At 38.0% G+C, this 14,968-nt stretch overlaps 1 protein-coding gene across 2 annotated transcripts in view; it reads left to right on the forward strand.

Moving 5' to 3' along the window:
- The window catches only part of PEX5 (peroxisomal biogenesis factor 5), a 91,011-nt gene extending 87,280 nt beyond the window's left edge, over positions 1-3,731 (forward strand). For both annotated transcript variants that reach the window (XM_074194531.1, XM_074194532.1), the window contains one exon: positions 3,523-3,731. In XM_074194531.1, the coding sequence (XP_074050632.1) occupies positions 3,523-3,716 (194 nt within the window). In that variant the 3' untranslated portion in view covers positions 3,717-3,731. The remainder of the gene's footprint in view (positions 1-3,522) is intronic.
- The last annotated feature ends 11,237 nt before the right edge of the window (positions 3,732-14,968 follow it).

Consider the following 14,968-nt stretch of genomic DNA (forward strand, 5'->3'; position numbering starts at 1 on the left):
ACCACTGGAAAATTTAATTGCAGCTATGGACAAGAGCATGGAAAAGGTGCAAGAACTTCTTAAAGACGGTAAATATACAATGAAAGAATCTGTTCCATTTTTCCCTTATTAGCATTATGATCTAGGCTGTAAGTAACTTCCCAAGAATTATGTCTGACCTATTCTTTTTCTTACGCTAATTTTTCTAAATCCCTGATGATATTTTTGTCCCAACATAGCAAACCCATAGGGGAAGGCTAATTAAAAAAAAACTGATCATATAAGTTCTATCTGAAAAAGACCTATTCATAGGTAACAAGATGCTCTAAGAAATAGTACAGTAGAGACATGACCATGATATGCCTGACTTTATAGATATTTTCCTTTTTAGAATAATCTATTTTGATAGTCTTTGTTTTTATATCACCTACATTTGCTCCTGTATCCCTCCCCTCCCTTCTCCAAGAATGACATTCCATATACCAAAACTTTTTCTTCAAGAAAAAAAGAAAAAAAGATCTTAATAGGCTTCCCCCCACAAGGCAGAGAGAGAGAGAGAGAGAGAGAGAGAGAGAGAGAGAGAGAGAGAGAGAGAGAGAGAGAGAGAGAGATGTTGTGTTCTTTTAGAGAAGAAAAAAAATCTGTGGCTTGATTTTGAAGATAAAGTATACATGGTTACCTGTTGAGTTCAGTAGATCAATCAAGAAAAATCAAGTACCAGTCAAGGGTACAAAATATCCTTTTCTTTGGGACTCTTCCTTAGATATTTACTGGTAAAAGATATTGTATTTTTTATCCTTGGGGGCTGAACATTTGATATAAAGAAACTTCATTCATTTGCTATTGTTATTTTTATAGCATTGAATGCACTTTCTATAGTTTTGAGATAACTGTACATCCTGAATTATTGATTATTGTGTAATTATTGGGTTTTAGCTTGAATATGCCCAGAAGTTCATTTTAATTTGCATTTATTAAATGCCCATGATGTCCCAGGACCAGGGATATATACTCATGAGCTGGGGTGGCAAAAACAAACAGAATAATTCCTTTTCTCAAAAGTTTTGCATTCTATTGGGGGAAACAATATATACTTGGACAATTAAAGTGGAATAGCATCATACTCACTAAATTAACAAGACAATTCAAATACAGGGCATTTGGCAAAAAATAAAAATAAAATAGAAAAAATAATAATATAATTAGTGCCCACTATTCCATTGAGTAAACAGACATGAACATGAGATAGATAAGAGGAGAAATGTGAATCTACCCTCCTTTTCCCTTCTCATCCTCATGACTCTTGCTGCCCCTCCCCCTTCAGGACAGAATGAAGGGGAGGTATGTATGTGGATCGTAGAGGAAACTATAGTGGAGAGAGTCTACAAAAGAAGAGGCAACAATCCCCATTGTGGAATTTTAGCCCAATCAGTCCAGCCCTTGGAGGCAATCTTTACCTCAAAGAAACATACCCAGTTTGCTGATATCTCTTCCTTATACCTATAACTTGAACAGATCTGTTTACTTTGGAGACCTCCTACAAAGAGCAGACAATATATGAAGGCTTTAGAGTACAACCCTTGCTGGATTGAAACTTTACCCTACTTTATAAATATAAATATATGTACAAAGTAAAGTCATAATAATTTATGGGGGCTAAGGGAGAACTAATATCTTGAGGGGACCAGAAAGATTTTGATCTGACCTGAAAAGCAAAGATGAGGAAGGAGAGTACACCATGTATAGAAGACAGGCTGTACAAAGGCTGAATGGAAATGGAATTGCAAAGAAAGAATGCCACTTACGGGGAAGATTTTTCTGTCATTTTCTTAAGGTAGATTTATGATAAGGAAATTATGACCTGAGAGATGAAATAACTTATTCAAGGTCACACAGCTAGTAAACATCATTAACTACCTGTCTGAGTCTCTGTCTGCCTCTCTGTTTCTGTTTCTTTCCCTCTGTGTGTTTTTCTCTCTCCCTCTCTTCCTTTTTCTCCTTTGTTCTCTACTACATTACCTGAAGTGTATTGTTGCTGTAGTTGCCTCCACTGCCATATTATTGTCTTCACATTTCTGTGCTTCCAGCCATCTCAACTCTGTTCTGCTAGGGAATAGTGAATAGAAAACCTCTTTCTGATAAAGGTGTTTTACAGATCTTTTATTATAGGAAGGAATTATGACACAGTTACAAAATGGTATTCTGATGCCAACTTTAGGATCCTTTTTTATTTTAACATTGTTATGTAATTATCAGTTGTGCCCAGAGAATCAGTTATCATTTATTAAGTGCCTATGACATGCAAGGAAGTTAGTAAAGAGATTTGTAGAAGGTAAGAATCATAATTTACAAATTAAGATATTTAGGTCAGATACAGTTCAAATAGGGCAAAGTATGGAACTATCCTCTATTATTCGAGACACTATGTATCTTTCAGAGAGACATTGAACTAAGCTAATGCTATTAAAAAATTATACACCATGTTAAACTGTTGACTCATACTGATTTTTCAGTCCATTAAATTTCCATATTATTTTCCACAGTAACTGTTATCTACAAATAATTCCTCTGTCTATGGTCTTGATTCCTAATCTTTATAGTTGACACCCATTTTCCCCCAGGATTATTGACCAAGTAGTAAATCTTAGAACTATTAACACTGAGTATACTTTCAATCATATATGGGTCCCCCAAGTTCAAGTTATATCATGGTTTGTTATCTACTTAAAACCAAAGCTCACAAGTCCCTATCAGTGTTTTTACTTTAACTAGACCAACCTAGAGACATATTATTGTTCTATAAGAAATGATGAGCAGGCTGATTTCATAAAAACCACGAAAGACTTATATCCATAAAGATCACACATGGCCAGGACACAAGGCTCAGACCTCTAACACTGCAAAGCAGCAGATATCTTTTGGTGATGCCATCGTACTGCTTTCAGATAGCTACCTGCTGATCCTGCTTCTAGGTGTTATGTTGAATTTTTGCTCCTTCCTAGGTGGGTACTGTGCAGTTTTTTTGGACATCTGGCTGTCTCTGTCTCTTTCATCTCTTTTCTCCTCTACATATATCACTCTAGTGGGCTCATAGATTGCTTCTCAGTATCATATTATTGGCTTTATGTCTACCCTCTGCCAGTCTTCTTAACTCCAGTCTACTAGGGTGTAAGGACTAGAAAGCCTCTCTGATAAGGGCAACATATAGGTCTCTTTGTCTCTGACAGCTAACAAAATTCAGGTAAAATATCCACAGACTAAAGCTTAAATCTTTTTATTTACCTGTTTCTAGACCTGAATCAGTCATTTGTCCCAACCAGTTATCTGCTTTATTTGATGTTCAAATGTATTTGAGTCTTAATAAAAGCTTAGGGAACCAGGTTAAAATCTTTTTCCCTCTACTCATCTGGCTGGTACCTCTAATAAAAATCATTAGCTTTGGTGTTGTATTTTGGCCAGCAAAAACTTTGCTGTCTTCAAATATTAGTGACTGGAAATGACATTAATTTTCTGGCTTTTTTTCTCCCCATTTCTGGATGACAGAAATAAATGTGACCATCAAATACCACTACTCCACACTTCCAATTGCTGTGGTAAATGACTGCACTAGTAGCACCTGTGAGGGCTTGAGTGTTCTTAAGAATATCAAAGTAAGTACGGAAACTTTATTATATTTTCTTAGAAATGACTTGTTATCTTTTGGCAAAAGGTATAATACTTTTCATGGTATAGGGTAGGTATGTTTGATCACACTTTTCTTGCCTATGTCTTTCTTAATGTATCTTAAAAATTACAGGATAGGACAAGGTTCCACAATAAATTTAGCCTTGGTCTCTTGCTATTTCAGATATGAATAGGACTCTTTTACTATGTTTAGCTTTGTTTAGTCAGAGGTCTAGAGGAGAACACCAACTGTTATATTCCTTTACTCTGTTTTAGATGTGTGGTGAAGTCATTTTCTAATCTCTGCTTAAAAACTTGTTAAGTTTCCTCTTTAAACATTGACTTAAGATTATTTGTTTTGGATAAGTGATTGACCCTTTAGGAGAGTGTATGATATATAATAAACTGAGATTTTTTAACCTTTAAATTTATATCTGGGCTAACTATTAAAGTTTTTGGTTACTAAGGAAACCATTGTATTAAATAAACACAATGTTTTCCACTAAGGTCCTATTTCAATGCTTGATCTTAATATGGTGATAAGAGGGTTCTCTAAGACTAGGCTAACTCAGTGTTAGCTCTGGGAAATACAACCAAGCTTCCAAGACTTTGTTTACTGTCATCAATGGAAAAACCTAGCTAAGAGCAGCAGCTCATCCCTAGAAAGTTGGTCACTTGGTGATCAATTTTTTTTTGCACATAGCAACTCATGGAGACTATCTGCTGAGGCACAGAAGGATTGCAGTCTCCATTGACAGGGTAGTCAATACTATAGTTAACAATCAGACTCCTTTTGGTTTCTGATCACATGTAAGGGTGATATTGTAAATCAATCTGTCAATTGAGAATTGATAATATTTTTGTGCCAGACATTGTGGATACAAATACATAAATATTATATGTAGCCCCTTTCCTCAAGGATTTTACATTCTATTGCAGAAAACATATAGATACATGCAAAATATGTATATAGTCAATATAAGGCAATTTGGGATGGGAATGTCCCTGCAGTTGAAGGAATCAGTTTATATAGATAGTATATGGGGCAGCTAGGTGACTCAGTAGAGAGAGACTAAAATGGGAATTAGGAAAATTCATCTTCCTGAATTCAAATCTAGCCTCAAACACTTACTAGCTGTGAGATCCAAGGCAAGTCTTTTAATCCTATTTGCATTAGTTTCTTCATGTGTAAAATGAGCAGGAGAAGGAAATGGCAAACCACTCCATTAAATTGCCAAGAAAACTCTAAATGGGGTCATGTTGAATTGGACATGACTGAAAAAAATGACTGAACAAAAGCACTTAAGATGAGCCTTGAGGGAAGCAAGGGATCCTAATAGGTGGAGGAGAAGAGGGAGTTCATTCTATGTATGACAATGGAGTTAGGGGAAGGAATTTTGGAAAATTACTTCTTTTGAAAAGAGAATGCCAAATGGTCTAACCCAGTATGGGTAAATATTTACTACTAGACTATAATATTTATTCTTCTCCTGATCTTGTGAGGAAAGAAGCAAGAGAAGATAGTAAAATACCAAACAAAATAACAAAAACCATCTCTTTGCCCTAAGAGCACAGAAGGCCACTTATGGTTACAAGAGAAGCAAGACATGGCAGCATGGTGTAATTGTTATAGTGCTAGACTTGAAATCATATGAGCTAGACTTAAATTCCAAGTCTGCTACTTTACTGTGTGATCCTGGGTCTAGGTTTCAGTTTCCTCATATATAAGATGAGAATTTTGAACTGTATGAAGTAAGGTCATGTATGAAGAGAAAGTTGAACTGTATGAAGCAAGGGATCTTAATAGGTGGAAGTGAAAGGGAAATTTATTTCAGGAATGAGAATGGAGTCAGGAGGAGGAATATTGGAAAATTCCTTCTTTTTAGAAAAGAATGTCAAATGGTTTAAGGTCCATTTCAAATCTCAATTCTAGGGGCAACCCAGTGATTTTTAATTTAAGGTGTCCTAAAATCTCAGAGATTAAGTATAATCTCTGGGAAAGTAATAAAGCCATGAAAGGATGGAACTTAAAGTGAATTACAGTGTTCTAGTGAAAATGAAACAACTTGGAAATTTCAACCCATATCAAGCATGTTGGCAAAAAAAAATGAAAAGAGTCAATATCATAAGGGATATAGAAAGACAAAAACATTACTACACTGTTACTGGGGTTGAAAATTGACCAAAATACTTTGGAAAACAATACAGAATTATGATAAAAAAAATTGACTAAAATGTCCATGCCCTTTCACTCAGAGATCATACTAATGAGCATACCTTTAAGAAGGTAAAATATAAAAAGGTCCTATAAACACTGGAATTTTTGTAGCAACACTTTTTATGGTGGCACAATATAAGAAACAAAGTGAATATTTATTGATTAGAGTAAGGCTAAACATACTTTGGCATATGAATGTATATGATATTGCTTTGCAAGAAACAATGAATATGGTGAATATAGAGGAAAAATGGGGCAACTTATATGAATTAAGACAGACTAAAGTGAACAAAACAGTAAAAGAATATAACCAGTGACTACAATAATGTAAAGAAGAAAAACAAAACAAAAATGGATGTTGTATGTTTGTGATAAAGGCCTAATTTTTCAAATATGAAGACAAATGAGGCAAATTTATAAGAATAAAAGTCATTCTCCAATTGACAAAGGATATGAACAGGTAGTTTACAGATAAAGAAATTAAAGTTATCTATAGTCATATGAAAAAATATTCTAAATCACCATTGATTAGAGAAATGCAAATTAAAACAACTCTGAGGTACCACAGTGACTAAAATGATAAAAAATAAAAAATTCTTGGAACCTCTCATACCTAACAGTCTGGCTACAATGACAAAAAAGGAAAATTATCAATGTTGAAGGGGGTGTGAGAAAACTGGAACACTAATGCACTGTTGGTGGAGTTGTGAATTAATCTGATATTCTTGAGAGCAATTTGGAACTATACATAAAGGGCAGCTGATCTGATCCAGCAATTCCACTACTAGATCTGTATCCCAAAGAGATCATTAGGAAGGAGAAAGTACCTATCAGTACAAAAATATTTATAGCAGCTCTTTTTGTGTGACAAAGAATTGGAAATTGAGGGAATGTCCATCAATTGGGAAATAATTAAACAAATTGTGGTATATGAATATATTAGAATACTATTATGCTATAAGAAATGATTGGCAGGAAGAAGGGATCGAGTCTTAGGAGCTCTCTGATAAAACTCATAAGCTAAGGACTCTAACTAAACTTACGAGAGACAGAACCCACAAAGGGACCCAGTGAGGCAGTTCTCCTACTCAAGGTAGCCTGGAAAAGAGCAGAAAGGCTCTGCTCCCGGGTCAGAGGAGCAGCCCGCCGGAGGGGTGGCCTGCCAGAGCGAAAGAACTTCAGCCTCCTGGAGGCAGCCCCAGGGTGCTGGAAGCCGAGGCTCACAGCAGGGGGGGGTCTCCTGAGCTGCACCCCAGGGAGCACCAGGCACAAAGTGGGGGAACAGCGGGGGACCTCTGCCAGAGCGAGCACATGGAGCCCAGCCCTTAGGGCACACAGCCAGCAGCTTGGTCTTTCCACAGTCCAGACCCGGAAACAGAAGCAGGCTGAGCCAGTAAGCGGGAGCCCCCAGGGCATGAGCCCATTGAGCTGAGGGAGGGGAGTGAAGAGAGACTGCTGAGCTCTGTCCTCTGCCTCTGGAACAGGACTCTGGGGCTCTGACCACATTCAGATCCTGATCCCAGTCTACACCCCCCCCCCATAGAACAACAGGGCCCCCCACCTCAGCCCCGTGGCAGAGGGGGGCGCTTATGGTCATTCACAGACCAGGAGGGAGGACAGAGCCTCACACACTGAGACCCTTGTGGGAGTGTCCCAAAAGCTCAGGAAGCACCCCAAAACCAGGACCAGGCTGGGAAAATGAGCAAGCAGAGAAATAAGAGGAAGACTATTGAGAAATATTTTGCAAATGAGCCCAAGAAGGATCAAAATACTCAGTCTGAAGATGAGGAAGCACAAGCTCCTTCATCTAAAGACTCCAAGAAAAACAGAAATTGGGCTCAGGCTATGACAGAGCTCAAAAAAGACTTTGAAAACCAAATGAGGGAGTTGGAAGAAAAACTGGGAAAAGAAAGGAGAGAGATGCAGGAAAAACATGAAAATGAAGTCAGCAGCTTAGTCAAGGAAATCCAAAAAAAAATGCTGAAGAAAATAGCATGCTAAAAACCAGCTTAGGTCAAATGGATAAACAGTTCAACAGTTGAGGAGAAGAATGCTTTAAAAAGCAAAACTGGCCAGATGGAAAAAGAGATAAGAAAACTCTCTGAGGAGAACAAATCCTTCAGACAAAGAATAGAATTCAGGGAGATTGATGAATTTACCAGAAATCAGGAATCAATACTTCAAAACCAAAAAAATGAAAAATTAGAAGAAAATGTGAAATATCTCATTGAAAAAACAACTGATATGGAAAACAGACTTAGGAAAGATGATTTAAAAGTTATTGGAATACCTGAAAGTCATGATCAGGAAAAGTGCCTTGACATCATTTTCAAAGAATTACTACAGGAAAATTGCCCTGATATTCTAGAAGCAGAGGGCAAAATAGAAATGGAGAGAATCCACCGATCCCCCTGAGAAAGAGATCCCAAAAAACCAACCCCTAGGAATATTATAGCCAAGTTCCAGAACTCCCAAGTCAAAGAGAAAATATTACAAGCAGCTAGAAGGACACAGTTCAAATATCGTGGAGCTGCAGTCAGGATCACACAGGACTTAGCAGCAGCTACATTGGAAGCTCATAGGGCTTGGAATACAATATACCGGAAGGCAAGAGAGCTTAGAATGCAGCCAAGAATGAACTACCCAGCAAGGCTGAATGTCCTCTTCCAGGGAAAAAGATGGACTTTCAGTGAACCAGGGGAATTTCAAAGGTTCCTTTTGAAATGGCCAGAGCTGAACAGAAGGTTTGATCTTCAGATACAGGACTCAGGTGAAGCATGGAGATTGGAGGAGAGGGGGGAAATATGAGGGATTTAATGAGGATGAACTGCATGTATAGAAAAATGATACTGATAATATTCATATGAAACTTCTCAGTTAATAGAGCAGGTAGAGGGAGCTTTTATAGTTGAAGCACAGGAGAAAGCAGAATTTGAAGATAAAATATGGTGTAAAAATGGAGTCAATAGAAAAAAGGAAAATGGAATGAGAGAAAGAAAAAGGAGAGGGGGAATAGTCCAAGATATTCCACATAATAAGATTTTTTTCATTACAATGAGCTATTGCAATGATATGGAAGGGGGGAAGGCAAGGGGGAATGAGGGAACCTTTGCTCTCATCAGAGATGGCTAGGAAAGGAAACAGCAAATATACTCAATGGGGTATAGACATCTGGAGTAAGAAGGAGGGGGGAGCAGGGGGAAGGGGTGGAGGGATGTGAATAAAGGAGAGGATGGACCATGGGGGGAGAGTGGTCAGATATAACACATTTTCTTTTTTACTTCTTGCAAGGGGCTGGGATTGGAAAGCTTGCCCAGGACCACAGGGCCAGGTGGATTCTGGGCCTAAGGGGTGGTATGGAGGCTCAGGGCGTTCTTGACCCCAGGACCAGGGATCTGTCTGCTGCACCACTCAGCGACCCTACAGCAGAGTCAGAGTGAAAGGAGAGAGAAAATAGAGTACATGGTAGTGGAGAAATAAGAAAGGAGGGAGTTGCAATCAGCAATGGCAACGTTGGAAAAAATATGGAAGTAACTTTTGTGATGCACTTATCATAAAGAATGAGATCCACCCATGACAGAGTTGTTGGTGTTGGAACAAAGACTGAAGCACATTTTTTTGTTATTGTTATTTGGGGGAGGGTGCAGAGCAAGTGGGGCTGGGTGGCCTGCCTGGGGCCACATAACAGGGCGATCTTTGGGTGTCTGGGGCCGGATTTGGACCCAGGTGCTCCTGGCTCAAGGGCCAATGCTCTGTCTGCCACCCAGCCACCCCTACTATTATTACTATTTTATTTTATTTTGGATCTTTTTTTTTCTTCTTTTTGGTTTTTGCAGGGCAGTGGGGATTGGGTGGCTTGCATGTCACATGTCCTGGGTGATTGTTGGGTTTATGAGGCTGGATGTGAGAGTCGGGTGCTCATGGCTCCAGGGCTGGTGCTTTGTCCATTGCGCCCACCTGGCCATACCTACAATTATTACTATTATTTTTTTAATTTTAATTTTTTTTCTCTCCCCTTTACTTTTTTCGCCCAAGCAAGTCTATCTATATTCATGGGGGGAGGGGTATTTTGTTTACTTGTAAACAAGAATATTTTATTAATGTAAAAAAAATTGTATAAAATGAGAATAAAAAAATAAATTAAAAAAAAGATGGACCAGGAAAAAAAAAGAAATGATTGGTAGGCAGATTTCAGAAAAACCTGGAAAGACTTACATGAATTATTGATGAGTTAAATGAGAAGAACTAAGAGAATATTATACATAGTAATAGCAACATTTTGTGATGATCAACTATGATACTTAGCTCTTCTCAGCAATACGGTGATGAAAGACAATTCCAAAAGACTCATGATGGAGGGTGGAGTCAAGATGGTGGCATGAGAACAGCCTTTTCTAGAAGCTCTCTCCAAAATATTACAAAAATATTAAAATTATGTCTCTAATTAAATTTTTGAGAGACAGAACCCACAGAAAGATCCAGTAAGGCAATTCTCCAGCCCAAGGTAACCTGGAAAATCTTGGGAAAGCTCTGTTCCACTGAGGTGGAGGGTGGCAGCAGCACAGCCAGAAATATTGCCAGAGTGAAGGAGCTCCATTCTTCTGGGAACAGCCTGCAGGGTGCCTGGGTCCCAGGGAGTACCAGCTCCTGGCAGCAGGAGCAGTTTTCTGACCTGCCAACCCAGGGAACACCAAGTACCACTTGGAAGATCAGTGGGGAAATCTCTGCCAGAGCAAATGCAAAGCCTAGGCCAGGTCCTCCTCAGAATACTCACATTCATCAGCTCAGCCCAGATCCCAGGAAATGGAAGCAGGCACACAGAACCACTCAATAGGGAGCTGCCTGGCAGCTGCTTCCAGAGTGCTCAGGCCATGGAAGATAAGGGGGTGGGGGGAGACTGTTGAAGTCTCTCCTCTGGCTCTGGGAGAGGACTCTGGTGCTTTGTCCATATTCAGACCCTGGTTGCAGTCTGGAACCCACATTACCATAGTGCAAGGACCTTCCTCACAGCCCCAGGGCAGAGGAATAATTTTGTGGTCATCCACAGACCAGAGCACAGGCAGGAGAGCAGTCAGAGCCTCCCATTAGACCTCAAGGAACTGAGGTCCTTGCAAGGGTGTCCCAATAATACTCAAAAACTCAGGAAGCATCCCAAAACCAGGGCACAGGCTGGGGAAATGAATAAACAGGAAAAAAGGAACCTGACCATAGACAATTACTTTGGTCCCATGGAGGACAAAACCACATACTCAGAAGATGAAAAGTCCAAGCTTCTCCATATAAATCCCCCAAGAAATATAGAAGTTGGCCTCAGGTTATTTCAGAACTTAAAAATGATTTTGAAAATCAAGAAAGGGAGGTAAAGAAAAAATTGGGAAGAAAAATGAGAGAGATGTAGGAAAAACATGAAAACCAAGTCAACAGCTTATTCAAGGTGATCCAAAAAAATGCTGAAGAAAATAGTATTAAAAACCAGTTTAGATCAAATGGATAAAACAGTTCAAAAAGTTAATGAGGAGAAAAATACTTTAAGTAGCAGAATTGAGCAGAATTGAATTGGACAGATGGAAAGCCCTCTGAAGGAAACAAATACTTCAAATATAGAATGGAGCTAAAGAAAGCCAATGACTTTGTGAGGAATCAAGACACAATAAAACAATATCAAAAGAATGAAAAACCAAAAGAAAACGCAATTGAAAAAAACAATGGATCTGGAAAACAGAACTAGAAGACAATTTAAAAATTATTGGGCTGCCTGAAAGTCATGATCAGGAAAAGAGCCTTGACTTCATCTTTAAAGAATTTCTACAGGAAAATTATCCTGATATCCTAGAAGCAGAGGGCAAGATAGAAATTGAGAGAATTTACTTATCTCCTACTGAAAGAGATTAAAAAAAAATAACCCCCAGGAATATTATAGCCAAGTTCCAGGACTCCCCAAGTCAAAGAGAAAATATTACAAGCAGTCAAAACAAACAATTCAAATATTGTGGAGTTACAATCAGGATTATCCAGGATTTAGTAGCATTGTAGGTCTTGGAATATGCAAAAGAGCTTGGAATGCAACAGAGAATCAAATACCCAGTAAAACTGAGCATCTTCTTCCAGGGGGAAAGATGGACTTTCAAGGAAATAGGGGGATTTCAAATGTTCCTTTTGAATTGACCAAAGCTGAAATGAAAGTTTGATGAACAAGTACAGGACTCAGATAAAGCACAGAGAGAGTGAATGGGAAGGGTAAATTATGAGGGACTTAATGATGATGAGCTGTGTGTATTCCTGTATGGGAAGATGATACTGACAATACTCATATGAAGCTTCTCATTTATTAGAGCAGTTAGGAGCTTAGATAGATAAGGCACAGGAGGGAGCTGAACTGAAGGTAATAATATATTTTTAAAATGGAGTCAATGGGTGAAAAGGAAATGCACTGGGAGAAAGGAAAGGAGAGGTAGAATAGACCAAGATATTTCTTGTAAAAGAGTCAAGAAATAGCTTTTGCAATGGTATGGAAGAGGAAAGTGAAAAGAGAGAAAGGGGATGGGAGAAAGGGGACAAGGGAGGGGAGGGGAGGTGTAGGGGATAGAGGAGAGGGTAGATAATGGGAGTGGATGCTCAGATATAACACATTTTCTTTTTTACTTTTTACACAGTGGTGGGATTGGATGGCCTGTCCAGGACCATGGGGGCTGGGTGGATGCTGGGTCCTCTGGGGAGGGGGGGGGAATGTAGACCTGGGGTCTCTTGGCCCCAGGGCTGGTGTTCTGTCCACTGCTCCATTTGGCTGTCCCCCACACACTATTCAAGAAGGACAGAGTGAAAGGAGAGAGAAAATATAATAATTGGTAGTGGGGAGAAATGGATGGAGGGAATTACAAGCAGCAACAGCAAAAATATGTGAAAAAATATGGAAGTAACTTCTCTGATGGACTTATGATAAAGAATGTGACAGAGCTTGGTAGTATCGGACTTTTTTTTTCTCTTTTATTTTATTTCTTGTGAAGTTTTTTATTTTTGTGGGGGGAGGGAGATTATGTTTACTCTTACAACAAGATTATTTTAGTAATGTGTAAATAAATTTTTAAAAAGTGAAGAAAAAAGAAAATAAATGATCTGAAATAAGAAAAAAAAGATTCATGATGGAAAAGCTATCTACATGCAAAGAAAGAACTGTGGAGTCTGAATATAGATCAAAACATTCTATTTTCATTTTTTTGCTTTTTGTTTTTTTGTGACATTTCCTTTTTGTTTTGTTTCTTCTTTCACAACATGACTAATATAGAAATATAGTTATATGAATTGCACATATATAACATATGTCAGATTGCTTACTATTTGGGGGAGGGGGAATGGGAGGGAAAGAAAAAAATTTGAAACTCAAAATATATCTATCTTATAAAAATACATCTTTATATGTAATTGGAAAAAATACTATTTACTAAAATTTTTAAAAATGAATGCTGTGGAATTGAAATAATCAAACTTGGCCTAGGAGGAAGACACTTTTTTCCCTTTTTTAAAGAAAGAAGCATTATATGCAATATGGAAGAATAAATTCAAGGTTAGTGACAGATAATCATTAATGATTAAATAGGGGAGCACCAAGCAGTATCTCAAAATTTTCCCTATGTTTGGTTAAAATATGTATCAACTTTTAAAATAGCATTTAAAAATTTTTGTAAGCACAACTTGATAATAAGTAATTTTTGTAAAAAAATGGATAACTGGTTGGAAAATGATATTAAGCTGTCTAAGTCACAGCTATGAGAATGATCATGAGAAGATCAGTTGTTTGAAACCATGAAGCTGTAACTAAAGAATCACTACCCAACTGATAGGAGTTTCCTTCACTTCATGCAAATTATTTAAGAAGAAGCAAAGAACTTCTTAAATGATAGATTTCAAACCTAATATAATAAATATCTGTCACTTGGTTCTTTTCTATGGGATTTTTGGTAATAGAATCATATCATTTGTTCTTTCCAAAATCCAGTGTTCTAATCATTACTATAATCAGCGATCAAATTCAGTAAGAATACCTTGGTCTTTCATCATATTTTGTACATTTCAATACTTCTAGGAAGCTCTCTTTGCTAACTTAATCTTGGCTTCTCTTCTTTCCTCAAACTGTCTCCTATCCTGTCCCACAGATCCCTTTGATTTTGCATTTTTTGGTTTGGTCTACAAATTTCATTCCCACTTCTGGTACATTAAGACAATTTGGTCAATTCGCTATCAGGTGGATCTATGATTACAAGTCTTTATTTTCACCAATACCCATGGTTTCTCCTCTCTTTGACTTCTAATGTCTTGTCTTAATTCCCAGACTGATACCAACCAACTCATTTCTCTACTTTGTACTAAAGCACATCTATTCTATGCCAGTCTATCTCATCACCCTTTCTTCCCTATTGATATATTCTTTCATCTGTTTTATAAAGCTCAAAAATATGGAACATTTCATGAATATGCTAATTCTTTTTTACATTGTTCTAAAGTATATGTGCTGATGAAGCAAGGACTTATTGATGTGTACTTATCTTTTACAGGACGAAAAAACCTTGGGATGTGCTCTCATTGGACCTTCTTGTACCTATTCTACCTTTCAGATGTAGTAAGTTTCCTTCCTCTCCTTCTTTTTTCCTTCCTTCCTTCCTTCCTTCCTTCCTTCTTCCTTCCTTCCTTCCTTCCTTCCTTCCTTCCTTCCTTCCTTCCTTCCTTCCTTCCTTCCTTCCTCTATTCTTTCTTCCCTCCTTCCCTCTCATTCCTTTAACACAGATGTAGTTTCTATTTCCCTTGGCGTGCTATTGAAAAAAATGTATGTGACTTTGACCTTAACTGATTTGCCAGGAAAACCTTTCTTCCAATTTTAATATAACACCCCAGACACAGAAGTCACCCAAAGTTCAGGAGCAATTTGGACCCCTTGTCTCTTAGAAAGGTTAATCTCGGTCATCCCCAAGAATGGGATTCAACCAAATATCTCTCCTCTTTTTTTGTGTTTGTTTGTTTGTTTCTTTCTTTCTTTCTTTCTTTCCAAGGCAATGGGGTTAAGTGGCTTGCCCAAGGCCACACAGCCAGGTAATTATTAAGTGTCTGAGGCGTCCG

Source organism: Macrotis lagotis, chromosome 7, assembly GCF_037893015.1.
Source record: "Macrotis lagotis isolate mMagLag1 chromosome 7, bilby.v1.9.chrom.fasta, whole genome shotgun sequence".
NCBI lineage: Eukaryota > Metazoa > Chordata > Mammalia > Peramelemorphia > Peramelidae > Macrotis > Macrotis lagotis.